We start from the raw sequence: 27662 nt of genomic DNA, 5'->3' as shown, positions 1-27662 counted from the left end.
CTGATGCTTGTACCTGAGCAACCTGTGATCCCCACCGCCGCCGCGACGAATCGGCCTCTGGGCGGGGGCTTTGAACCAAAAAGAAAATGGCTCAGCCGGGAACTGGAGCCCAGGCCATGGAGAAGCCGGCCCAAACTTTACTTGTTCACGACGGTGGAGGTGCCAGCTGTGAGAATACCAGAAACAGCACTGGATCCCTCCCGAACTCGGCGCGCCTCAACCTGCAGCAACCTGAGCAGCCGACTTGTACGAGTTTTGACGTTTCCTATTGTTGCCGGAAGTGACGTTTGGGTTCTGAGCCGTAAAGAAGAAGCATTTTTATCCCCGTTGTTTACGATTCGCTGTAGAGTCCCTGTTTTTCACCATGCAGCCCGAGCCACTCTGCGCATCAAAACTAAACAAACCTCTCATATGGAACTTGGGATCGGACTTGCCATAGAGAAGGCCCTCAGCAGTGTCATTCTCCTCAGGGGTCTGGACGAACGCGGTGTGGAATCTGCGGCGAGGAATCGTGGAACGCTGAGAAGCCCGTGGCTTTGAAGGTCTTGCCGCGGGGCTTGGCGGGCTCCGACCCGCTGTTCCAAATACAAACGGTCGGCGCGGTAGGCGCGCCCGAGCGCAGGCGTCGGGCTGCAGGCGCTCGTTGCTGGAGGCAGGGCACCGACGGCTGTTTCTGGTTGCACGAGCTACCTCTTCTCGCTGTTGTGCGGCGCCAGAGGCCTTCGGAGCCAGCTTCTTTGCTCGGCGGCTGCTGGGTGAGCCCGGGGGAGCTGGCGAGGCTGCATCCCGTTCTGGGCAGAGGTCACCTCTCTCCGCTGCCTTTACCGAGTCCCCGGGCGGGGGCGAATGACCAAGTTTACCTTTTCCTGCTTTTAAACCAAGTGGAGGTCGGGGAGCCCTGGATATGCCTTTCCTGTATACCCAACTGGTGTATCCTTTTGATAACAACCAATTAGGACAAGCGTGGCAGCTCATCCTCTCGGGTTAGGTTGGGAAGTTAGAAACTTATTCCTCCTGTTGGATCCCCTGAGCTGAGGAGCAGTCCGGCCCCTCGGAAATAGTAACTAGAAGGAAGAGATGAAAGTACTTGATACTTTCCTTGCTTGCATTTCCCTGGTGTTTCAGTATTTCTCCATCTTCCTAGAGGACTACAGATTTTTCCCTCATTATGAAAAAAAGATCAATCTTGAGATTTTAATTCTATAGTTGTGGCTGTAGTAGACTATTCTTCTAAAATTATCCACAGACCTTGTAACAGTTTTATATGTGCACAGAGCAGTCCCACTGGGCTATATACGTGTCCCTTACTCCCTTTGTTTTTTCCTTAATTTTCTCAATGTTCTCCCCTTCCCAGACCTTTCTCCCTGTCTCTTAGAGCAGTATTTCCCTAATATCTTTTGCGGAAAGTTTCATAAACTTGATTTTTCCTTAAGTCTACTCCTCTCTATTTTCGAGGCGTGGTTTTTAGAGAATATCTAGCTTTATGAGCTGTATCCCAAACTCTTGGGCATCGACCATAATCGTTACACTAGTCAGATTAATTGCTTCATTCTGAGCCAGCTTCACTCAGATTTTATTGGCATTCTGTTGGGAGGCGTTATGTAATGACCTCTAACAGCTATGAGATTGAACTAGATCAAAAGCCTTAAACTGTTATTTTGTACCATTTTCGCAACATCTCCGTCAATAAGTTCAATTGGGCAGATCTGACTTGTACAGAGAACTTTCTGGAGGAAGCTAGGAAGCAATATTGAGACCATCTTAATGGGTGAATCTATGCTACAAGCTGAGTAATATATCCTTTCTTCTTTTAATTTACTTTAAGGGATAAGGGTTATAAAGTGAAAATGTTAAGCAATTTTTTCAAAAGTAAGTTATTTTTCTTCTCTGAAAGTACTACGTTAAAGTGTGCATAAGGTCTAGATTGGCTTCTTTTAATACCTTAATTTTAGTGTTTTTCAATTTTATGATAGACTTAGTGAAGCCTTTCATGAAAATGTAGAGTAGTAGCTGTAATTTATTTTTATAATACTCACATTTTTTATCCCTGTATTTTTTCTATCCTGTTTATCACTTATCTCCTTCACCTACAGATCCAAGCTGTACTTGTATCTTACTCTTCTTCAAAATATTTATTCTGCTGATACTGAAGAGGATGTGTTCCAGGGACATACTTTGTTGTCAGAAATTCCATTACCAGAGGTAGAAATAATATGAGACTTCCAGGGCTTCAAAGAAAGGAAAAATAGAAAGATACCATAAAGTATTAAATAAAACAAAATTACATGTACTGGAAAGATGGAATATACGTTTGGAAGTATTAAAGGAAGTCTGTGGGAAGAGATACAATTTATATTAAAGTTATAGAATGTCATGGGGGAAAAGGTGCCCTTAGAAGAATTGTGTTAAGATAGATGGGTCTATTGGTCAATGACAACACCCAAGAATATGTATTTTTGTAGTTACAGCCAGATTAGTTCCTACTTCATCTCTGCTAGGAAAGTAAAGGCTGTTCTTGGCAAGTCATCTCTCTTACTGCTTCCATATGTCTATCTATCTCCCAGTCATCCTAAAAGATGTTAAATAAGGTTTACCTTCTTGGCCGGTAGTTGGTATAATGTGATTTCAGGATCACTTCCTCTTTTTTCTAGTTAGCTCCCATTTGACAGTACATGAAATTCCCTCTGCCTAAAAATGTAAATGTTTAGTTGAAGTAATTGGTTGGCTGAAAAATACTACTAAAACCCATGCATGAGTGTGTAAATTAATTTCAATAATTAACCTGTTCTTTACCATGTTGATAAAGGAGAGGCGACTTGAAACAGGAGGATACTGGGTGGATACAGGAGGATGGGTGGTTGGTGGCTTAAAATAGAAAGCTTCCTAAATTTGGGATTTTGCAGAGTGCTTGCCTTGTTACCTGTAGTTATGTGTAGATACAAAGAAGGTGTGTAACAAGATAATTTATATCCTGGGCAACTCTTGGAATGCTGACTAGGGGGAAAAGATCACACTAACTCTACTTCACTTGATTTATGAATTGTTCTTTTTTTTTTTTTTTTTGCTGTCAATGACTTCATTTTAAAGGAGCTTCATTCCCAGAGGATTCATTACTCAAGGTATTGTTATATGTTATTTTCCTTCTATGAGGTGTCCATGAACAGTTATGAATACATATTTTGAAGTGTAGTATTGAGCTTTGCCTTCCTGGTTGGCTAGACTTACAGTGTAGAGGTCTTATGTCTCTTTCTAACAAAGGTTCTTAACCATTTATTTACCTATCTTACTATTATTTATTTTATGAACCTCCTTTGGAAATAGTCTCAGTTAAGAATCTAATGAAAACCTTAACTCGTGCAGTAAAATAAGTCATTTAAAAATATGATTCCATGGTATTATTTCCTTTGGGATTTATAAAAATGAACCATTCTATTTAAAATCTCAAATATTGTTCATGTTTTTTGGTGTACACACACACACGCATATATATACACACAGACACACACATGTTCTGTTATGTATATTCTTTATGTATATGTATTACATATGTATATGTCATACTCCTGTTTCATAGGCTCTATGTGTGTCAGCATTAGTAGACATTGCCAGTAAGTTTTCCAAAGTAATTTTACTAATTTACCCTTTCACAGCATTGTGTGAGTTTCAGATGCTCTACAGCCTACATTTTGGGTTTACTTTGTAAATTTCCTAATGATTAATGGGATTATCTTTTCACATGTTTACTCTTTTGTAAAGTTCCTGTTCAAATCTCTTTCCTGTTTTTCTATTGAGTTGTCTTCCTTTTTCTTATTCCTTTTAGGAAGTTCTTTATGTATTCTAAGATACTAATCTTTCTCTTGGTTGTATCTATTGACAGCATCAACTTCCACTCAATGGCTTATCTTTCCACTCTGTTAAGGGTATCTTTTGATGAATAGAAGTTACTAATTTTAAGTGGTTCGTTTATCAGGCATAAGATAAGAAATCTTTCTCTGCCTGAAGATCATATTCTCCTTTGTGATCTCCAGAAAGCCTGCTTGTCTTACATTTTACATTTAGATCTTGAACAAACCTGGAATTAATTTTTTGAAGCATGTGAGGTACTCTTTACGTCGAGGTCAAGATTTATTTATTCCATCTGGATATTTAGTTGACACAGTACCATTTATTTCTCCACGGCTACCCACCATCAACTTTGTCATAAATCTAGTGTCAATATATACATGGTCTGTTTCTAGGTTCTATTCTGGTCCATTGTTCTGTTTGTACGTCTTTTCGCTAATTCTAAATTTAACTTTATAATGAGTCTTAGTGGTTAAGTCCTCCAATTTTAATCTTCAAGATTGTATTAGTTATCCTTTATCTTTTGCTCGTCTGTATAAATTTTGGAATCAGCTTGTCAATTTCCACCTAAAAACTGCAAGGATTTTTTTTTGTAGGAGGTGGGAGGGAATGCATTGAATCTATGGAACAATTTATCAATTTATTGAGTCTTCCAATCCTTGATGAAAGTGTAAACCTCTTCTTATTTAGGACTTCTTTAATATATTTCAGTAAAGTTTTATAGTTTTGAGGTCTTACATATCTTTTCTAGATTTATTCATGTATATGATATTTATTAAGGCTATAGTGAATTATTTATACATATATAACTTTAACATTTTCTAATTATTTAGGGAATACAGAGAAATACAATTGATTTTTGTATATTGGCCTTCTATCCAGCAACCTTGCTGAATTCACTTATTATTTCTTTTGGATTTTTTCATATACAATTATGGCATCTGTAATGATGACATTTTTATTTGTCTCTTTTATTTATTTTTCTTGCATTTTTGTACAGTCTGTCACCTCTAGTACAATATTGAATAGAAATGATGAGAGTGGATAAGTTTGCCTCATTCCCAATCTCAGAGAGAAAGCTTTCAATATTTCACCGTTGAGTATGTTTGCCGTAGATTTTTTGGTAAATATCCTTTATCAAATGCAGGCAGTTCCTTTCTATTCCTAATGTCCTAAGAGTTATATCATGAATGAATGTTGAATTTTATCACAAATGCAGGCAGTTCCTTTCTATTCCTAATGTCCTAAGAGTTATATCATGAATGAATGTTGAATTTTATCAAATACCTGTACTTCATGTATTGAAATGATTGTAAGATTTTTCTGCTTTATTAATGTATTGCATTATACTGGTTGTTTTTTGTTTTGTTTTATACTTTGGGTTATGATCTAATACTATTTTATGAATTTTGTTGTTCAAATTGTTTCATTGATCATCGAGAGCTGTTTCATTTGGCTTCTGTGTCCCTTTGACATACTCCCATCTCTATGGGATTGGTTTGTTTGTTTTGTGTGTACTTTCTAGAACTACATAATGCTTCAGGCGCATCTTGTATATTTCCTGCCCCAGTCCTAGAATTGTCATTTTTCCAGGGAGACATGGTTCCTTTTATTGAAGAATAGTGTTACACACCAAGATCTGGATGCTAGGCGTGCTCTTTGCTACTGGGGTACCATTGCTTTTAGTCACTCTTGGCTGACAGAGAGAGGAAATATACGTGTGTATACTAAGCTGTCTATATACACATATCTATGAATATTTCAGTAGGAAATTATCTGTATCTGTGTTGAGCTAAACTTCAGTCCATACTGATGTCTCTAACTGTAATCCATTAGGCATGCCTCACCCTAGTCTCCTCCCCTTGCTTATCTGTAAATTCCCACTCCAGCAGTGAGAAACCTGGCTGCTACTATTCAGCCATCCATTTACTCAATTGTTCAATTTCCGAATATCTGTATAGAAGTATCAGAATTAACTCATACGTACATGGAAAACAGTTTTATAAGCTAGAGTACAGTGTTTATGTGCAATTTGTTTTGCCTTTAATTTCACAGTCTCCACTCATTTGCAAAGTTAGTCAACACCTTTTCCCCCATCGCCTTCTTTGAGGTTGTTTCACACATTGGGAATACAGTTAGATTCACTTGTCACACAGTCTGCATTCCTTCCTGGGATTTCCCACCTTCCTAAGTTGTTTTTGAAAAGTTGCATATATTAGTTTATTGTTTGAGGTGTACAATTTTATAGGTTTTGACAAATGCATAATGTCTATCATTACTTTATTGTAAAGAATAGTTTCCCTTCTCTAAAAAATTCCCCTGCACTCACCTCTTCAACCCTTCCTCCTCCCTCTCAGTCCTTGGCAACCACTGATCTCTGTAGTTGTTATTATCTGTACAGTTTTGCCCTTTCCAGAATGTCATATAAATGAAATAATTCAGTATGTGCCTTTGCAGTTTGATTTCTTTCATTTAGCAATATGCATTAAGGTCCATACATGTTTTTTGGTGATTTTATAGCTCATTTCTTTTTATTGCTGAGTAATATCCCATTGTATGAATGCACCACAGTTTTTTTAACCCATTCACCTATTGAAGGACATCTTGGTTGCTTTCAGTTTTTGGTGATTGTGAATAGAGCTGCTCTAAGCGTTCGAATGCAGGATCTTGTGTGTATGTAAGTTTTCAGATCAGTTGGATAAATACCTATTAGCATAATTGATGATTGCATGGTAAAAGTATGTTTAGCTTTGTAAGAATCTGTGAAACTGTGTTCCAAACTGACTGTACCATTTGCGTTCCCACCAGCAATAAATGAATGTCTTCCTAAGCATTTGGTATTGTCAGTTTTTTGGATTCTAGCCATTATAATAGGTGTGTAGTGGTATCTCATTGTTTTTTTTTTTTTAATTTGCAATTGCCTTATGACATATGATGTTGAGAATCTTTTCTTATATGCTTATTTGCCATCTGTATATCTTTGGTGAGATGTGTTTTCAGATATTTTGCCCAGTTTTTAATTGTGTTATTTGTTTTTTCACTCTCAAATTTAAGAGTTATTTGTATATTTTGGGAACAAGTCTTTTATTCAATATGTATTTTGTGTACATTCTTTCCCAATTCTTCATTCTCTTGACAGTGTGTTTTGTAGAACAGAAGTTTTTAATTTTAATGAAGTCCAGCTCATCAATTTTTTTTTTCACGGATTGTGCTCTGGTATTATCTAAAAACTCATTGCTAACCTTAGGCATCAGAGGGGTAGTTGCCTAGCTGAGTGGGTTATATGTGTCGGGATAGGAAGGGGGTGGGAAAGTAAAGATCTAGGGTTTAGCAGCAGCTTATATGGATTTTCAAATAATCATCCTTATTTCAGGGCCCCTGGCCTTATCCCTCAGCCTTTCAGAAGTATCAGGGGCCCCTCATTTCTGAACCTGTCTTGTTCCTGTTAGTTTCCTCCTAAGTAGTCAGATGGGATTGGCCTATTCTGTTAGATTTGTTATCACTCATCCATCTGCTTTCCATGTTCCAAAATTTTGTTGACGCATCCTCTGTCAAATGGAATCTCCTCTAGTTCACTTTGCCCTGGCAACTATATATGGTTTTTAATCATTTACTTTCATTTTAGTGGTGTTCAGAAGAAGGAAATAAAGGTAACATGCATTTAATCTGCCATGTTTAACCAGCTAAACCCTTTCTTTTTCACTCATCTATTGTTATTTTTTAAGTGAAGCATCTGATTGGCAACTATATAAGGTCAGAGCCCTGGGAATAACGACTAAATCTGTACTAAATTTCTTTCTGTCCATTTTTGTTTTTTGGTTTTTTTGAGGAAGATTAGCCCTGAGCTAACATCTGCTGCCAGTCTTCCTCTTTTTGCTGAGGAAGACTGGCCCTGAGCTAACATCCATGCCCGTCTTCCTCTACTTTATATGTGGGACACCTACCACAGCATGGTTTGACAAGCGGTGCCATGTCTGTACCCGGGATCCGAACCAGTGAACCCTGGGCTGCTGAAGCAGAATGTGTGAGCTTAACCGCTGCACCACCAGTCTGGCCCCTTCGTCTCCACTTTTTACTGATTTTATTTTGTAGCCTTATAAGCATCCAAAATAGTCATTGATGAAGATTATTTCAGGTTTACGTGTCTGCTCAAATGGTACTTTGTTGTCAAAATAAAATATTTGGGAGAGTGTCATATAATATTAAACACATTATAAGAACATGAACATAAGACAGTTATTTTTTGTAAGGAAAAAATATTGGGGAAAAGTGCATGTGACATTCAGGAATACACAGTAGATACAAGACAGTGCTAGGCCATTAGGAAAGATAAATTAGTGGAGAAATAGCTAAGATAAATATGTTAAGTATCTATAGGAGATATAAACAAAATAAAATAGAGAAACTTAAAAAATACACAGGTTTAACCAGTGTTTCATGGATTTTTATTTTTAGGTGAAAAATTAGGTTATTTCAAAAGCTGGAGCTGAATCTAATGTTAAATAATGGCAACAGGTGACTTAAAAAGAAGCTTACGGAACCTGGAGCAGGTGCTGCGCTCATTAAATTATCCTGAAGAGGTGGACTGTGTAGGGTAAGCTATAATCTCAAACTTTTTTGTATTCTTGGCAATGATTTGAGATATTTGATGTGGGAGGAGTATCTAAATAAAGATACAGATTTTATCTGGGTCTTCTAAAAATTTTCCTTGAAATGATTACTATATCTTAGAAAGCAGTTAGAAAGGAGTTTGCTTCTAAGTATGAATTAATGAAAAATTCCAACTTGAGATTTGAAACACCTTTTAGATGTAGAAGCACGATATATATTAGTGTAAGTTATGGTCTCTGTACACCTTTTAAACTTTATGCTTTTAGAAGTATAATGGATTTCACTAGTTATATAGTTTACCACCCTCACACATTGAGTTGGATATTTTTTTGATTTGAAAGATTCTGTTTAACTGATTTCTTGTAACAAGGTAAACCATGCTTGAGGATTGCTCTCAAGCTATAAGCTATGTCATTTACCAGACCCCACTTTGAACCTTTTGCTGTAGTTTCCACTTTCCAATTATGACTGACTTAATTTTGTAGAATGGAACAGCATTTCTATGTTCATGCCAATCTAATGTGGTGCCCCTGCCATCTTCTATCCTTTAATACTTTTTCTTCTTTGCTGGGACTATTGACTGATTAAGTATTTCTCTAAAATGCAAGCCGAAGTCTAGTACTTTTGTTTTGTTCACTGCTGTATCCCCACATCTAGAATTGTGCCTGGCACATTATTAGAAGCTAATTAGACATTTGTTCAATGAGTGTGTCAAGAGACAAGTCCAGATGAGGCACATGTTCAAGTAGTAGAGTGAAACTTGGTTAAACTAGCTACTAAGTAGAATTCTGGAGTAATGGGCTTTACCTATAAAAGTGGATATTCTAGTTGTATACTAGGGAAAGCTAACCTTGAGAGAAGGCTGCAAATGAAAGGAGAGTGAGGAGAAAGCTTGGCTCTAATGACTGTTATTACATGTATTCTATGTAAGAAGCAGAAGATATTCCATAGTCTGCTCCCATAGTGTGTACCAATCATATCTTGGTCCTCAAACAGGGAAATCTCTACCATCCAGACTTGCAGGGATGTAACCAGATTGGGTAGTCAAGTTTTCTTACTACTTTAAGCATCAACATTTTAAAAGATATTTTGGGTAGGAATAATTCTAAAATACACCAGTTATTCTCCTATCTTTTGAGTATAGCATTTAAACATTTGATTTTCTTATTGACCCCAGAGTATCATTAAAACAAAGATTTTAAAGTTATTCATAACATAGTAATATCTGCAGGGTCTCTTGAGATAGGTAATGCTACTTGCTGCTGCTTCTTCAGATTGCCTGTCCCCACACACGGGTAGACACCCCCCCACACACATATTTTGATTCTTTCTACAGTTTCCCAGTTTTAAATGTTTTCTTGCCATCTGCTGTTTTTTTGTGTTGATGTGCCAGTGTATAATGTCTGTTTTTCTTGCTGTTTCTAATCTAAATCCTTAGAAACTAGATAGCCAAGATTTTTGAGATTGTTTAATGTAAGGGGTGTTAAATGCAGACCTGGCTATTTTCTATTCATAGTGTGCATAAAATGGGCAGATTTTGCTATTCAAAGGTATTTTTTTCATTTTCTGTGTTTGAACTGTCTTACAGATAGACATGGTTGCCAGAGCAGTTTTCTCATTGGGTAAAATACTATTGTACCCATAAACATAAATGAGAAACGATTTATAATTGTCCTGAAAAACAAAATGTATTATCATCATACATTTGTTCTCTGCCTTATTAAAAAATTGGGGCGGAGATTTATGTACCTGTCTTGAATTTTGTGGAAAACAAATACATTTTATGTAAGTACATTATTACTTCACTTGAACAAGTATAACTGGCTAATTGAACAGATACCTCCTGTGCTTTGTTGTGGGAGAATCAGTGAAGGTACTTCCAAGTGAGAAAATAAGATCCATATGTGTAGATAATGAGACAATAGTACAGGACCGAGCATGAGGCATCAGATACTGAATACTTGGGCAGTCTTTCTGGGAGAGATCAGTAAGGACCACAGAGTTGAGGATGACTTCATGGAACACTTAATATTTGACAGATGATTCATAAAGAATGAATAACAGAGAAGAGTGGGTGCCTTTCTAAACTAGAGGAATTAGCATAAGCTAGTAAGGTACTCATTTCTAATGAGCCTGATGTAGGTGGAAGATAGTAAACCGATCAGCCTAGTCACAGTAGATGCATTTTCCAGTCCTGCTTTCCTCATCTATAACTTAGAATTCATAATATTTTACCTTTGCAGGTTTGTGGTAAAGAGCAAATGAGGTAATGTAACAAGTGTTTGTGAAATCATGAAGTATACTTGGGTACTGTAAGGTAGTACATTTGTTTTATTATTAGTAGGAGAAATGGGCTAGATTGAGTAAGGCTAAGCTTTGGAAAATCAGTAAGTACTATGGTAAACAGACTGTTGGTACTAAAGAGCTATTGTAAGTTTTTGAGCAAAGGAACAATAGTAATTTGGCTAGACTGATTTAGAGTAAGGGATGGAATCTAAAGGGTCTTGTGCATCACCTAATTATTATGGCTGCAATGTTAAGTTATAAATTACTGACATTTCTTATATTTCCCTTATTATCCAACTTTGTAGAATTTTATTCGCTAAATCTTTTTTTCTTTTTTCCTGACAGTTTGATAAAGGGAGATACAGCAGCGTCTTTGCCCATCATCAGCTATGCCCTTACCTCATATTCACCTTATGTAGCCGAACTTCTGATGGAATCTAATATAGAGCTCATAGCAAAGAATGACTTGCGCTTTATAGATACTGTCTATAAGGTATTTTGAGTTTATGAAACAATAATTATTTTAGTAGTCATTGAATGATTTTTTTAAGATTACTGTTTTCATAATAACTCCTTAAATATATGCAGCATGTATAGTTGACAGAGTATCTTCATATACATTTATCTCATTTAAATGCAATCCTTATTTGAATCAAGATGTAATTCAAGTTTGCTTTATGTTTCATACTCTAATAAATATGACAACTGGTAAACATTTGTCATTGGTTATCATTTGCTCTTTTTATATCAAATTTTAGTAAAATTTGGTATGCTGGCATAAGTAGGCAATATTTTATTGAGTAAAGTTTGTGCTTCATAGAATTGTGAGTTAATTTAGTTGTTTGTAAGAAGGAACTACAACTTTGATTGAGATTTTATGTTCCTGGAAGTCTGAGATGATGTCTTATGTCTACCCTAGTATCTATACTTGTACTATATATTTACTGAACTTAATCTCATATTTGATGTAAAAAAACATACTTATCATTAATTTTTGCTCAAGTACTGTGGTCTTCTTAAATTTTTTTAAAGAAATCATGAAGCCCATTTATCAACTGAAGTCTTATTTTTTCTTTTTTAAGTAGAGAGTTGCATTTGATGAAATGGGAGCTCCTTTATCTTCCCTTTCTTTGCCTCTCACCCCAGAAAGCTTCCATGGAAATCTAAGAGGCACTTCTAAGAAATCCTAGGGTTCCACAGAGTAGATTTTGAAAATTACTGGTTTAGTCTATTTCTCTGATTTTACAAATGAGAAATTGAAACTCACAGACCTACTGACTTGTCCAAAAATCATGTAGTGGAAGAATTATAAACAAATGGAACTATGGTTTTCTGAAATCTGGTATGGTATTCTTTCTTCTATAGTGAGCTAAGGAATTTTTCTAGTACCTGTGAGGATATTTGAACTTTTTGATGAGTAGCTGTCACTTTCCATCTCTCTGGACAGCTATTTATTCTCTGCTACATCCCTAGCTGTCTGTTTTCCACCTGGATACCTCTCCTACCTGGTCATGACTCACACCACCTCTACACATCTCTTTAGTACTCTTTATTTAATGACTTGATCCTCCTCCTCTCAAAAATGGCATTACATGTCTGACCAGGTGGCTGTTTATCATTTTGGATTTTTGAAAGAAATTGCTCCCAATTATTATGTTGATCTATTCCCTCTTTACAGCTTCTTCGGGATCAATTTAATTATAAACCAATCTTGACAAAAAAGCAGTTTATCCAGTGTGGATTTGCCGAATGGAAAATCCAAATTACTTGTGATATTTTGAATTGTGTGATAAAAAAGCATAAGGAGTTGAGTAGTCTTGACAAGGTAATTTTATTAATAGATTTTAACTTATGCTAAGTGGCCCAGTATTTTAATGTATGAAATCAATACCCTAGACAGCAAATGAAAGCGTAGTATAGTTACTGCATTATACACAGATTTGGGTAACCTTATAATGCCTGGTGTTTGCTTTAAATACTAGTCACCTGTTTTTAAACATTTGTGGCTTGGATCTACTCATCCTAAACTAATAGTTCAAGCATAATATGTTTTCATCACTTCTTCAAAAGACATGTATCCTCATTAGACTCTTATTATTCAATAGTCATATTTCATATATGAAAATTTAAATAATAGAGTTTAAATATACATCATGCTTTCACACAAAATTTACTACGTCTTAATACTTTTTTTAAGACTCCATCACAACAAAGAAAAAAAATCAGTTCTGTTAAGTCAGAACCTTCTTCAAGCAGTGAGAAGACATCTACAGAACCTGTTGGTATTGATGTCACTGGAAGGTTTATAACTTCAGGAAAGGTAGGAAAATACAAAGAAAATGTATCCTGTAGTGTTAAGAGTTATTATCTAATTAATCCACTGTACAAGATTCATTTTTCTGACTAGCAGCTGCTAAAACATTCTAGTTAGATATTAGAGTGTAAGGATTTTTAACAATGCATATCTTATATTAACTGGGGGAACAGCCCTAAAATTATAAGAAGAGAGTAGAAATGTAAAATTGAACATGCTTTCTATTTCTGATTCCTAATTCTACCTCGCTTCCTAGATAGAATAGAGATGATTTAGGAAGGTTATATTATGCAATCATGAAAGTTTACTGTTAATTATGTATATAGTCTTCCTAAAACGTGGGAACATATGAATATGAAGAGCCTACCATTAGTTGTAGTGATAGGTTATGATGATTCATTTCCTACATTCATTTTTCTGTACCAGGAGTATAAATTATCCAATGATGATAGTCCCTAAACCTATAATCTGGTTTTAGGTTAATGTTTTGAATATTTTCTCTTTGTTGATAGATATCTTCCCTGCCTTTGTCTGCTTCAAGTAATTTTGGCTGAGAGTCCAATGCATTTTAGAGAAAACTTTTCTTATCCTCAAGGGAAATTGAAGCCAAAATATCATTTTATAATGATAAAAATACTTTCGCCTGTCTTCCATCTGGGGCAAGCTTTTTCTGAGATCAAAGGATAGAATACCAGATGAATAATCAATGTGTAATTAGATAAAGAATGTGAATAGTTTCTGGCTGAAGTAAAATCTAGAGAATTGTTTTTCCCTAATTCAAAATACGTGAGTTATACAAACAGAATCTATTAAAAAGACATTTGTGGCCAGCCCTGGTGGCCTAGTGATTAAGTTCAGCATGCTCCACTTTGGCAGCCTGAGTTCAGTTTCTGGGTGTGGACCTACACTGCCCTATTAGCAGCCATGCTATACTGGCAGCCCACATTCTGAAAAATAGAGGAAGATTGGTATGGATGTTAGCACAGAGTGAATCTTCCTCAGCAAAAAATAAAATAAATTAAAAAAAGAAAAAATACGTTTGTACTTTTTGCCTTTATAAAAATTAGTGACATTTTGCTATAAGAAACAAATTCTTAGGTCAGTACCTTTTTTTAATATGCCTGTTTTGCTCCATGTAATGAGGGCAAAAAGAAAAGGAATTAAAAGAGGCATCGTTTCTGAATACATGCCCATAGTTCTTGTCTGTGTGAATCGCTAACTCTTGTTGGTTGTATACAGTTTTATTTTCTAACTCTTGTTGGTTTTATACAGTTTTATTTTCTAACTGTTAAGTGATGTATGTCTTGTATCCTTCCCCAACTAGAATTTATATAAACAGGGAGTTTTTTATGCTGATTTTTTTTTTACCTTCATTGTGCTTAGCACAGGATTAGGCACACTATAAGCATTTATTAAATATGAGTTGCTGTAACTAAATGTATTTTTCAGCCTTCTTTTTCAGGATGGGGGCTGAGGCGTAAACTAAATTGTCCTAACAAAGAAAGATGCAAAATTTCAAGACATTAGACTTGTTTTTAATTTTCTTAAAGTTTTCTTATCCATCAAAATTTTATCTGTTATATCAGATCTTTAATTATCAGGAATTTGAATAAGTATTAAAAAGTATTCCCATTTAGAAAAGTTGGAGTCAGTAAGTACACTCCTTTGTTTACAGGCAAAAACTGAGTCAATACTAAAGCAAATTGTCTCCTCTATAGCCATCTCTAGAGTGCTATTTGACTTCTGTGTCATATATGTTACGTTTTTATAGAGCATATGCAGTCTGTAAAACGGGAAGTAGTGGAAGAGTCCTATGTAAATTCCTAGTTTGACCTCATGCCTTACTCTCAGGAGTTTCCCTTTGTCGTTACTAAGTTTGAATTGTTAGGAGAAGGTCTGATATTTTGTGGTTTGTTTAACCGGAAAAGAAATTGTTTGGAGTCCTGCTCACAGAGCCAGTTCTTGATTACTTACATGTGAATTAGGTGATAACCTTTTTAAAATAATGTTTTATTGTGGAACGTTTCAAACGTTTACAAAAGTACCCATTCTGAGTTTCAGCAATTTGTCAACTTTTTGCTAATCTTGTTTCATCTTTATTGTAATCACTTTTCCCAATATCTTTCCCCCAGATCTGAAACATTTGGAAATAAATCCCAGACATCATTGAATAGATATTTCACTATTTTTCTAAAATATCAGAATGCTTCTAAAAATTATAACCACAATTTCATCATATATAAAATATTAATAATAGTTTATAATGTTTAATATATACATTATATGTGGTAATTTAAACGTTTGTAAATGTTAAAGGGAAGATAAGATGTTCCTTTTGCAAATTTCTGTGTGTATGTTTAAAAATAATTGTGTGAGGAAAAACATTGAAGCAGCTCTGATGTATTTTTCTCTGCAGAAGAAAGCGGTGGTGATCCGTCACCTGTATACTGAAGATAGTGTTAAAATCCCTGAAGATATGTTAAGTACAGTCACAGATGTTAATGAAGCATTTGATGTGTGTGGCTTAAAGCCCAGTGAAATAACCATTCCTGAAGTAGAGGTCCCTGAAATCAAGTCTGATCAGCAAGTAATAATTTTGGACTTCTTTAACAGATACCCATATTTCTTACTTTGATGTACATGATTATTTCAGCATCTAAACTTTGGAATATTTCTAGCCTTTTGAATTATTAGTCACGACACGTTACCTTTGTTACCATTACTTAAGAATCAAAAAGTTTTACTGAATATAATTCAACAGATGTTATTTGCTGCTTATGTTTAGGGTACTAGGCTAGGTGTTATGAATAGAAAGATAAGTAATAGAAAGGCGAATAAGACATACTACTTGGCTTTAAGCAATTTACAGTGTATTGAGAGATAGAGATATACTACTGTGTACAGGGAAACTTCTCTACCATCTATTCCTTATATTGATGAATGGAAACAATTGGTACCCTGCTGCCTTTTCTTTTTCCTTTTTGGGCTCTTGCTGTCTTTTTTTCTCTCTCCTTCTCTCTTAGAATACCATTTCTATTACTTTATTGCCACAGACCCCATTATAATATCTACTCTCTACTGTTTCTGCTAAAACTTCTTTTTCTATCTTCTGTGTCCTCTGACTTCTCTACATCTCAATATACAGTTGGCATTTATAAAAACTACCAGATGGCCATCAGGCTTATTTCCTATTTATAGAAAACTGAACAATCTCAACGCACTGTCATTTTTTGGTCATTTTCTCTTAGCTTTGTGCTAGGTGTTGTTACAAGAAGCTACAGTAGTCCCCCTCATCCACAGAGGATACGTTCCAAGACCCCCAGTGGATGCCTAAAAGCACAGATAGTACTGAACCCTATGTTACTGTTTTTTCCTATACATACATACCTATGGTAAAGTTTAATTTATAAATTAGGCACAGTAGGAGATTAAGAACAATAATTAATAATATAACAGAACAATTATAACAATATACTGTACTAGAAATTGCTATAGATCTTAGCAACCTCAGCATACGATGTTTTTCTTTCCTTGTTAAGTCAAGAACTTTCACCTTTTTACCTGAAGGAAGTACTTTATGGCTTCTCTCTGGCATAGCTGAATTGTAGGCGTCACTAGTCTTGTGCTTTAGGGCTATGATTAAGTAAAATAAGGGTTACTTGAACATGAGCACTGCAATACCATCACAGTTGATCTGATAACCGAGACAGCTGCTAAGTGACTAACGGGCAGGTAGCCTATACAACGTGAACGCGCTGGACCAGGAATGATTCATGTCTCTGGCGGGACGGGGCGGAACGGAGCAGGTTGGCGAGAGATTTCATCTCACTACTCAGAATGGTGCACAATTGAAAACTTATGAATTGTTTATTTCTGAAATTTTGCATCTAATATGTTTGGACTGTGGTTGACCCAGGATAACCACAGAAAGTGAAACCTCGGATAAGGTTTTATTATACTTCCTGATATTCTAGGAGCTTTATGCAAATGAACTCATTTAATCTTCACAAGAAGCATATGAAGTAGGTACTGTTCTTTCTTTCTTTTTTGGTAGATGAGGAAATTCAGGCATCAAAGTCACACATCTCAGACGAGCTAGTTTAAGTGTCCAAGTGGTCAGCCTTCAGAAATAGAATCTTAACTCTCATGCTGTACTGCCTATTGTAACTATTAATTGTTACTATAATTATTGTAACTGTTAATTATTGGAAGTGGGAATACATTGAATTGAAAAGGAATTTCAGCTTGCGTGACATTATTTTTAATCTTTCTGATCATTTTAGGACATAAAAGGTAGTCCTGAGATTACTGCACTGCAGAGTAAGCTTGCAGAATGCCAAGAAAAGCTTACGAAACTAAGTTGGATAGAGAGTAGATTAGACTGTTTGGAAGAAAAAATGAAAGGAAAAGTGATGGTGAATGAAAAAACCTGGACGAATCTCCTAAGTCGCGTCACTCTTCTTGAAACAGAAAGGCTTTTGTCTAAAAAGGTATTTGCTTTCCTTAACATTCATAGAATACTTCAGATACAATAAAGTATTTCCTTTATTCACTTATGTGTGTATTCTTTTGGAAATACCAAATAAGAGAATATTTAGGTAATGGGAAATATTTAATTGGAACAAAGTTCTGTTTAGACACAGCCTGTTTTGTTGTTGTTGTTGGCTGTTGTTTTTTCCTTCATTAAATAAGATAATCCGACAAACCTGTAAGTTGAGCTTTTAGAGCTGTTAATACGTGTACCTAAAATGAGATAATGTTTGATTTTATTTATGAAAAGCTTGAAATTATTTTAGACCCTTTAATAGTATAAAGGGCCCGTTTTTGCAGGGGAAAGAAGTAAAGTTGACAGGAGAGGAAAAATTTAAATTATAACTTCCTTTTCTTGCTCATTTGCTTTAATCAAATTGCAAGTTTCATAGAAACAGGTCCCAAATGTGCCACTGCCTCATCAAATCTGAGAAGTTTGTTTCTTGCTTTACTCAGGATTTCAGTTTCTGATCCTAGTCTGTCTTTCCTTCCTAGAAAGTTACTAGATTCAAGAAGATTACTATCTGCTTCCACATTTAAAAGATGATTTCTTGTATGTGAGAATGTTTGTTTTGCTTTATAAATAAAATAATGAAAAATATTTCAACATTTATCATGTCATCTTTATATTTTATGCTTAGCAGTAAGAATGAAAAATGAGAACTTTTTTTTTCATTTTATTCTAAATACTAAACTATATTATTCCAGAATGATGACTTTGTAGACTTTAATGAAGCTAATGAAGACTACGCTTCTTCTAGTAGTGACATGGATATTCTGAAGCCTGGTAAGTTCTTACGATATTGGTATTGGTGATATGGTAAGGAGTTTTCAGAAAAATGGTTTTTATAGGTATTTGGAAATTCTAATGTCACCAAGCCTTATCTTTTTGGAAGCTGCAAAGTTCCTAAGAGCAAAGAAAATATTGAACAGATTACCGAAGACAAAAATTGCTAGAAAAGCCAGCCTACGTGTCTTACATGACCTAGTGGTTGAATAAATTCCAGTGTACAAAATTGCAAACTTTTGGAGATGTTTTACTCTTTTAATTGTAAAGTGCTCTGGAATAATAAAAATGGACCTCCAAAGTTTCTAATTTAAATTTAAGTATAGCTTTCACATATGTAACTAATATATGTAAGAGAAGAATACACATTTGTCAGTAACCTATAAAGTGTTAAAAAACCTCTTGCAGGGACCAGCCCGGTGGTGCAGTGGTTAAGTGCACACATTCCGCTTTGGCGGCCTGGGGTTCACTGGTTTGGATCCCGGGTGCGGACATGGCACCACTTGGCAAGCTATGCTGTGGTAGGCGTCCCACTATAAAGTAGAGGAAGATGGCACAGATGTTAGCTCAGGGCCAGTCTTCCTCAGCAGAAAGAGGAGGATTGACGGCATATGTTAGCTCAGGGCTAATCTTCCTCCAAAAAAAAAAAAAAAAAACCAAAAGACCTCTTGGATTTGAAAAGTTCACTGATGATCATAAAATAAGAAGGATCTAAAATTAGGACAGGTCTTCTCCATGTCACTTAACTTCACTAGGCTGGTGATGTTTTCAGTGTGATTGAGCAGCAAGGATAAGATTTCTGGGCTGTTTTTCAGTGACAGCTTTTATTTTTTGGTTCTTACAGTTTCTGAAGAGACAAAAGTCTAAATTTTATCTCTTGTTTGTAATTAAATCATATTTGTAGATGATGTATTTTGTCCAATTGAGAATACATAATGAAGTTAAATTTCAAAGTCTGCAGATGTTTAATGTCATTAAATTTTTCAACTACTACATATATAACAATTTAGTAACACCATTGCCACCACATTATAGTGCTAACTGTGTGCCTGGCACTATTCTAACTGCTATATTAACAATTTTAATTCTCAAGGCAACTATGCAACGTAAGTACTATTATTATCCATATTTTACAGGTGAGGAAAGTGAAGTACAGAGAGATTAAATAACTGTGCCAAGTCACACGGCTATTGAATGATGGAACAAATTTGAATCGAGGCAACTTAGCTCTGAAGTTTTCTTTTAACCACTGCGTATTTAGTGCACATGCCAGTTTCATTACACAGAGAACAATTTCAGTGATTAGGTTATTAAATATAATTTTTTGAGATGCTATTTCAGGCACTCAATTTATTATAGACTACAAATTTCAGATTTGATAAAATGTTGACTTTTTCATATATCCTTCATTCATTTACTCAACACATTTCAAAGCTAAACTCTAAGATCCATGACAGCAAGAACTTTATCTTACGGTCTGTCTAGCAGACAGAAAGTACATCTATATTTCTATCTCCAGTATCTGTATATGGTAGAGCTCAAATTTTTATGCACTGAAAGAATGCTGAATGCCTGCTATTTGCAAAACATCGTCTTTTCCAAGTTTGGGTTTGCATGTTTGGGTGTACTGTTTTTTAGCTAACATTATTACAGAACATACCTTTAACACATTTAGTAAACACATAGCCAAGTTTAAGCCACCATGCTAGGACTCAGGGTGATGAACAGATGGGTCACTATTTGAAATGGATTATAGGTTATAAATAAGGTGAATATCTGGTCTCAAAAACTTTATACTCTGACCGTTATCAATTAAAAGAGTCAAATTTATAAAGCATTATACATTACACCTTACATATACATGCTACTAGGAAGCACAGAGTTTGATTTCCTTTGAATGTTGAGAGTGATAATTCACCAATCTGATCTCAGGATCATGTTGAATTGGGAATGGTTTTTGTGAAGGTCCAGATCCATTTTCCCTTTATTAGGAATACAGTGTTTCCATGGGAAACTATAAGGTGTCTCTGTATTTCTGTCAGAATGAGTTAGGAGAGGCTTTTATTATGAGGATTGGGCTTATGTTGGGTGATTTTGGAGACAGTTTAAAGAAGTTCTTTTGCTGTCAGAAGCAGGAGCAATTTGATTGACAATAAGAATGAAACGGAGCTGAAATTTTCAATGGAAAAGAAGCACTCATATTAGTGGAGAGAGGGCAATAGCTGGTTATTTGCGTGGTTACATGGTGTCCTTGTTCTGTTTGTGTTCAATGACAGAATAGTCTTTATTTTTTTTTTTCTGTTTCATCAAGTAATGAAGTGACCTCACGATGCTGATTTTCTATTATGTTTGGTGGGGGCTGCAATGACCTTGGTGTTAATTGCTAGGCAGGACATGGCTGTCAGGGCTGCTTTTGTTTTTATTTTGTTTTGTGCCTTTTTCCTCACAGAATTGAAAATATTAATAAAGTTTTGGTGTCACGAGAATGTAATTTGTTCCAGTATCACTAGTAGGGTACGTTGGGCACATAAAGGAAGTTGAAGCAGAAGAGTAGAAAGGCCAAATCATGGAGTCCGTGAGGTCATAGGAAGATTTTCAGCAAGCCTAGTATCAGATTTGTGTTTCAGAAAGATCATCATAAAAGCAGAATAGTGATTAATTAGAGGGAAGTAAGACATGCAAAGACAGTAATTTGAAGGGTATATTTCAGTGATCATTATTTCAAAACAATAATGAGGGTGTCTACTAAGGCAATGATAGTGAAAATCAAGAGGACATAGTTTATTTGGGAGATATTTAAATGTTAGAATTGATAGGCTCTCATTACTGGTAGAAGTAAAAAGGGTGAAGGAGAAGGAAAAAAGTCAAGACTGACCACTTGTATCTGACTCATGTGACTGGGTAGATAGTTGTTGCTCTTTAATGAAACAGGGAATTCAAGAGAAGGAGAAAGTTTGGGGAAAATGAGTTCACTTTTGAATATATTAAGTTATAAATGAAATACTTAAAATATCCAGAAATCAGTTGGATATATATTTGGCCTTTGATTTGGAGGGATTGGCTTACAAATTATAACTAAATGGCAAAGGACCCAAGTGGTTCTCTTAATGAAATAAGGTCATAATCCCCCAAAGTTGGCAGTGAAAGATTAATGGTCATATGGGGAGAGTTGTCTGGAAAATCTAGTGTCCCATACCTTAGAGATCCCCTTTCCTCACAGGGATCTATTAGCAATCACCTCTGAAACTCTGTAACAATGGCTTCAGGGGCCACTACTCTTTCCTTTCCTTTCCAACCTGAACTCAGTTACCAGTTCTTTCTCAATCTCCCATAGCAAAGCTAAGAAACCATTGTGTTTAACTAGGAAGACTTTACTAAAGGCTCATGAAGGCAATAAGAAGAATTATCACAGACAATAATATGCACTTAACTGATCTGGCTATTAAATATGTCTGGTGTCCTGTATATGCCCAGCTCTATAACCTCTGGATGCCCTATATGACTGTCTTTCTGAATAGTTCCCCAACCTGCCTAATACCAGCTTTCTCCCACCCATGAGATGTTCCCTTGAACAAGGCTAGATAGATATGTGAAAGTCTAGAAAGCAGGGACCTCCATTTCTAGCCCTCCATTCTGTCTGTCTTCGCAGGCCTTGTTGCCTGTCCTGGGATCTCCCTATTTTTGAATGGCATAAAAAATGTTCAGCACCTGGACAGGACACCTGTCTCTATCCATAGAAAATAATTCAAGATTAGGGCATAGTAGATATGGTTCTGGCCTAGATTCAAATTATTCCTTGAAATTACCAATTCCTGACAGCCCCTGCTAGAAGAATTGGGTGTAGCTGCTAGTCTTGAAAATGTATCATGTGATCCTGATCCCTGAGCTCAGCTAATTGGATCAAGAATAGACACTTAATCCAGAGAATACCAGCCAAAGGGAGTTGAGCTCAATCATTTTCTCTTCCTTAGGAATTTGGAATAAGGACACCAAGAGTGAGTCAGTCAGATGATGTTGAGCCTGGGTTAGGCTGGCCGTTTTGTCCAAGGTCATGCTGATGAGTAAGTAGAGGAATGGAGCAAATAGGCAAGAGCAGGAGGCAAAACCTGTAGCTCCATGAGAAATGAAAGTAAAAGTCTTTTTAGTTGTTTCAGTCCTCATGTGGTAATACTCTGTTCCCTAATTGAGGCTGTCTGTGTAGGCTTAACAATAAAACTGTCTTTATGTAAACCAGTTTAAATGGGTGTCTGATTTTTTTGGGAAGGGGCCTTGTTTTTGCAGCCAAATGTACCATAACTAAAACATAGGGCTTATGGGATTGATTCAACAGAAGCATGTCTTATCTGTGATGTTCTGTAATTGATTCAATTGTAGGAAAGATTTGCCATCGTTTTGTTGAGTGAATAATATCAGGATACTGGAAATGGAAAGTTGTTCAGTTCTTTAGAAAAAGAAATCTGTGAATCCTGAATTTTAAGCATTATTTTTTCCATGCACATCAACTCAGGATAGAATATTTCTTGAGTTAAAAGTATGTGTAGTCAGTTTTAGTAATAGTTGCCACCATTCTAAGAAAAGAATATACATGAGACAGTAGTTTATATTTAAAAATAAATTAACTTGCCTACTTATTCAATTGATTGCTACCGTGATAGAGATAACATTACCTTTTGTAATTTTTATTGGTCAATTTTTAACACTTAGATCTCCATATGTAAGTCATTATCTTAAAAGAATATTAAAAACTCATCTGGATTTATACTTGTAGCCATTTTATATTAAAATAATGTTTGTTTCTCTTATATATACATAACATTTTTAGAAATTTGACTCCGCTATGACAGGAAAAGATAACCTAAAAGTTAATTTCTCCACAGATAGAAAAAGCAAAAAGGAGAGGCAAGCAAGTATCCCTCTGTCCTCTGGCTATAGTACAGTGTCGTCAGATTCAACTCCCAGAGCCTCAACTCTTAACTACTGTGGTTTGAAAGACATTTCAGAGGTAAGAAAAACTGGCAACTGCTTAGATGATTTCCTTTCTAAGCTCAGGAGAATAAGCAAGCCTTAGATTGAGTTGTAGATACCATGGCAAGAAAAATAGTGAAACTGTAAATCTTAGTTTCTCTTGAAAATTCTTCATGATCAGTAAACAGTACTTACTGCAATGTTTTAGACTGTTTTATATGTTCATGTATTTTATATTTTCATGGTCCATCTTTGATGATGGTTTACTTTGAGAAATTGCCTAAATTTGTTGCTTTTTAAATTAAAGGAAACAACAATCCAGAAAATGGAAAGGATGAAAAAAATGTAAGTAACAGAAAAGGGCAACAGAAATTCATTTCTCAATAGGGAATTGTATTGGATTACAGTATATACAGAATGTGCATATGTGTTTCAAACCTTAAAGGTCTCTCAATCAGGTGTGGAATTTCCTTCAGGACTCCAGTGCGTAATAAATCCACCTACAGTTACGTGTTTGTGAGATGAGTCACTGTTTCGGTTTCCAACAAGTGATGTAAAACATTGTTTATGGAATTAATTGTGGATTAAAGAGTGCAGAGATATTTTTGGTTGGTAATTAAAGAGTATTATCTATTTTTGATAAGTGATTTATCAAAATACTATATGATATATGTAGATGGATGGTTTGGAGACATTTTAAGTATTGTTAAAGTATTGCTAGTCTTTTTCAGAAAACTATTGGTAAGGTAATACTAAAAATGATACCTTTATCTAATACAATATAGAATTATGTATGAGTTTTTAAAGAGCAGTTGAAAATAAATATGAAATGAAATTGTATAGGATTGTTATGCAGCCTACCACTTTAAAAAACTTTAATATTTTTCTGAAATTTGAGAAGTACTGAAATATTATGCTCCAAGAATTAGACTCATAATTGACTCTAGTTGTTATTGCTCCCCTCTGGCCATGGTATACTTAATTTATTAACAGTAACTATACCTTTAAATAAGAAAAATATTGAAATTTATTTTAGGCTCAAAAGCATAATTTCAACAACTTAAATCCCATGCCTCACTATGAATTATTTATTTACTTAATATATTATTTATTTATTATATTTCAGGTTTGAAGAAACTGCAGAGTTACTGAAATGTTCAAATCACTAATTATAGAATTTTCTGCATGAACTTCTTAAGGCCTTTGGCTATTGTATGTGTTGTATATTCTAAGAATTCTCTATAAATTGTAATATATGGCAATATTTTTATTAAGAATTGGAATTCCATTTGGTATATGAGTTTTTTCATTCAATATTGAATAAATATTTAATGTTTTATGATATGATTATACTGCTTTACTCTGTTTTACTTTTCTTAGGAAAACCTGTGTGCCAATGCATTTCTTTTACAGAGTGAAGTCATTATAGCACTGTATTTTGGTGTTGACATTTGTTGGCAGTGGGCTAAGTAATCTACTTTTTAAAGTACAGGCTTGAGGACCCCGGTTCACATCCTGTTGGAAACACTCCACCTGGGACTTGCGTATTGTACCCAGGAGGCTCTTGCACATACCGTCTTGCCATCTGTGCTGACGAATATATTGTAATGAAAAGTTAAAAATTCTCATTGAAAATTAAATAAAACAAAAATACAATGATTTCACGCTTTGTCAAAAACAGCAACACATTTTCAGTAAATACTAAGAAAGTGAGGGTATGATTCTCCTTTTGTATTTGGAAGCAGGTCGGGAAGTTGACTGTGAAAGTGTGTTGAGTATTTTAGTGCTCTACTTTGTAACACATTTTAAGACCAGCAGCACAGACACACATGGCGGCCGTCCAGTATTACAAGAAACACTGATGTTTTTTGCTTTTTGTAAGTGATGGGAAGTTATATATTTTTTATGGAAAGAGAAAATGTCTTAGATGAAATTAAATCAAGAGAAAAAAGAAATTCACTTTAAATTACTACATAAATTATCTTTTTATAACTTTATAAGTAAAAAAGGTAATAATAGTTCTGGGTAATCTTAAAATTGATTCCATTATTTGGAGGGAAAAATATTTTTTCATTTGTATTATTATTTAGATCATCTGATTGTATTTATTCATTTGTTTATATTATGTATATGTAATTTATTATTTATAACATGAACATTTATATTGTTAAAATTCGAAGTAGGAAATTACTTTTGAGGAAACATTTTTAGTATTCTAATACATGTTTAGTCATTAGACTTTAAAATTATGAACTTTTGAAGTTAGGATACGATCTTCAATTTAGTGGAGTTTCAGTAAACATTTCTAGAATTAATGAATTCAGTTAGCTTTATTTTTTCAATTACAAAAAATTTGTAAAAATCAAGAGATTACAGTTAACAAAAGAAAAAACTGCATCAGTTAACGTCTAAAATGTCATTACCAGCATGGAATTGTAGCACCACCTTGTGGTTCATATGCCAGTATTTTAGCTTTTATTAAAACAAATGATTTTCCCTTTTTGAAAGACTCAGTTCCAATTATTAAAAGCATTTTTGAAGTTTTCTTGTGCAACACAGAAGAAAAAGTAAATCTCCTTTTCTCTGTCTCTTCACTTCCTCTCTTTTTTCTTTATATAGTGTACATATACACACAATTAGATGATTTGAAATATTTTTTAATCTCCTAATTTACATACAGTGTGCAAATATAAGTATCTAGTAAAAGATGTCTTATAAAGTGGAGATTTAGGATGCAAATTCTTTTATATTTTTATCTAACAACTGAAACAGGAACTAATAAAATCAACTCATAATAATACCACACATTAACACTTACAAAGAATCTCACTGTACTACTAGACTTCTTTGGAAAAAAGAAAGCAAATTTGACTGTTGAAGTTTTTGAAGAGATAGCCAAATTATTTGTTATTCTAATTCTTTTAGAAATAGTAGGAAAAGGTATGTTTTCTCTCTTAGGCAATTTGATAAGTGGCTTGTAACCATAAACCCGCCCCTTTTGATTAACTTGAAGGTCTTGAGAAAGTGAGGGAGAGGAGCCCTGGAGAGATTAGTTGGAGCTACATAATTAAACCTTAGTTAACTTGAATTTTCACTAATTCTATCCCCTTAATTCTCCCGTAAGCTGGATAAAAGATAATTTATTATACTACCAACAAAAGCACCAGCGGCTTGTGCTGCCCTGTCTGTACTATCCTCTGTGAATGGGTCTGGATAGAGATCATCTAGGAACGTTATAAGGAAAGCATAGGGTAAAATACTAGTCAGTACAGATTAGAAAGAAGTAATATCAGCTCTTTGAAAATTCTCGACTGAGCTAAGGACTATTAAGTTGGAAAAAGTAGTTCTGTATTTTGTTTGTTTTGCTCTAGTATTTTTAATGTAATGTTTTAACATGTAATATATTTCCTAAAAATAAAGACTTTGGAACTGGCTTTTATGCTGTTCATTACTCACAGCTTTATATAATTGACAGGCACTTGGGGAAGCATTAAAAAGTAAAAGACCCTTGTCAGTTTTACAAACTACAACACTTTTTGAGCTCAAGTAACATTACAGATGTAAGTTTTACCATTTAACAATCCCTAGGTTCGTCTGTCCTCTTTCTTTCAAACTGAAGGATGTAGAGAGAGTGAAGAGGTGGGGGTAGTGTGAAACTTTAAAATTGAACTACAAAATTAAAACTTTTAACTGTTGTATCACTTGAGCTTTAATGTTTCTAGTGAAAATGGCAGGTTTCTTATACCTCTCACAGACAGGAGAAAGCTAGAAAACCAGTACTGACAGCAGCAGCAACCTTGAGAAGATGCAAATTTATTTTGAGGAGGAGAATATTTTAAAATCCATATTCATTTTATCATGATTTTTCTTTCTAATACTTTAGGAATGGGGACCATGTTTGTCATTTTTCTCCCTGAAGTCCACTAAATCACTCATCAAAAATTTTAATTTGATTAAAAAATTATTTTTTAATTCAAATTGTTCAACCAAACATTTTAAAATTGGGAACAGAGGAGTTATTCAATAAGTATTCCAAATGTAAAACTTATTTGCATTTTATATTATTGATGGGTGTTAAGAAGAAAATAAAAAGGAGAGAATCACAATATTAATTACCCAAGAGAGTTGGACAGTGGGAATTAGAGTGATGGGAAGGCTGAATATTTTGGGATGAGTCCTAATTTGTAGATGCACTCCTGCAGTTCGCTTAAGTTGATATCTAGTTGGAGTACAATCAATTTATTAAATCATTGGGTGTAGCTTTTCAATTCATTTGGTGGTAAAATCCTGAAAGACACTTGTGGATACACACACCAGCATTATTCT

At 34.9% G+C, this 27662-nt stretch overlaps 2 protein-coding genes across 11 annotated transcripts in view; one reads left to right on the top strand and one right to left on the bottom strand.

Moving 5' to 3' along the window:
- The window catches only part of FBXO8 (F-box protein 8), a 40475-nt gene extending 40172 nt beyond the window's left edge, over positions 1 to 303 (bottom strand). Inside the window, exon 1 of the mRNA XM_008514502.2 lies at positions 14 to 303. The gene's annotated coding sequence lies outside the window, so the exon portion shown is untranslated. The remainder of the gene's footprint in view (positions 1 to 13) is intronic.
- Positions 302 to 26770, top strand: CEP44 (centrosomal protein 44). Of its 10 annotated transcripts, XM_070607840.1 has the most exons (14): positions 615 to 755; positions 2094 to 2202; positions 3088 to 3119; positions 8299 to 8437; positions 10043 to 10239; positions 11086 to 11233; positions 12419 to 12565; positions 12938 to 13060; positions 15471 to 15641; positions 17338 to 17544; positions 18293 to 18371; positions 23249 to 23373; positions 23644 to 23681; positions 24463 to 26770. In XM_070607840.1, the coding sequence occupies exons 6-14, from the start codon at positions 11171 to 11173 to the stop codon at positions 24503 to 24505; spliced, it is 996 nt and encodes a 331-aa protein (XP_070463941.1). In that variant the 5' UTR covers positions 615 to 755; positions 2094 to 2202; positions 3088 to 3119; positions 8299 to 8437; positions 10043 to 10239; positions 11086 to 11170; the 3' UTR covers positions 24506 to 26770. The 10 variants fall into 10 exon arrangements, with proteins under 10 accessions (XP_070463901.1, XP_070463911.1, XP_008512726.1 ...); XM_070607800.1 differs by lacking the exon at positions 10043 to 10239 and having other exon boundaries at positions 302 to 755; XM_070607832.1 differs by lacking the exon at positions 2094 to 2202 and having other exon boundaries at positions 616 to 755.
- Positions 26771 to 27662: the final 892 nt, after the last annotated feature.

The sequence above is a fragment of the Equus przewalskii genome, chromosome 2 (assembly GCF_037783145.1).
Source record: "Equus przewalskii isolate Varuska chromosome 2, EquPr2, whole genome shotgun sequence".
Lineage (NCBI taxonomy): Eukaryota > Metazoa > Chordata > Mammalia > Perissodactyla > Equidae > Equus > Equus przewalskii.
This window is presented reverse-complemented; position numbering and strand designations above follow the sequence as displayed.

Bases quoted from the DNA above. Each gene is read 5' to 3' on its own strand.
- CEP44 (XM_070607800.1), top strand. From the start codon at position 8,349: ATGGCAACAGGTGACTTAAAAAGAAGCTTACGGAACCTGGAGCAGGTG. The intron at 15,642-17,337 runs GTAATAATTTTG...TGATCATTTTAG, and splicing joins AAATCAAGTCTGATCAGCAA to GACATAAAAGGTAGTCCTGA. The intron at 23,682-24,462 runs GTAAGTAACAGA...ATTATATTTCAG, and splicing joins ATGGAAAGGATGAAAAAAAT to GTTTGAAGAAACTGCAGAGT.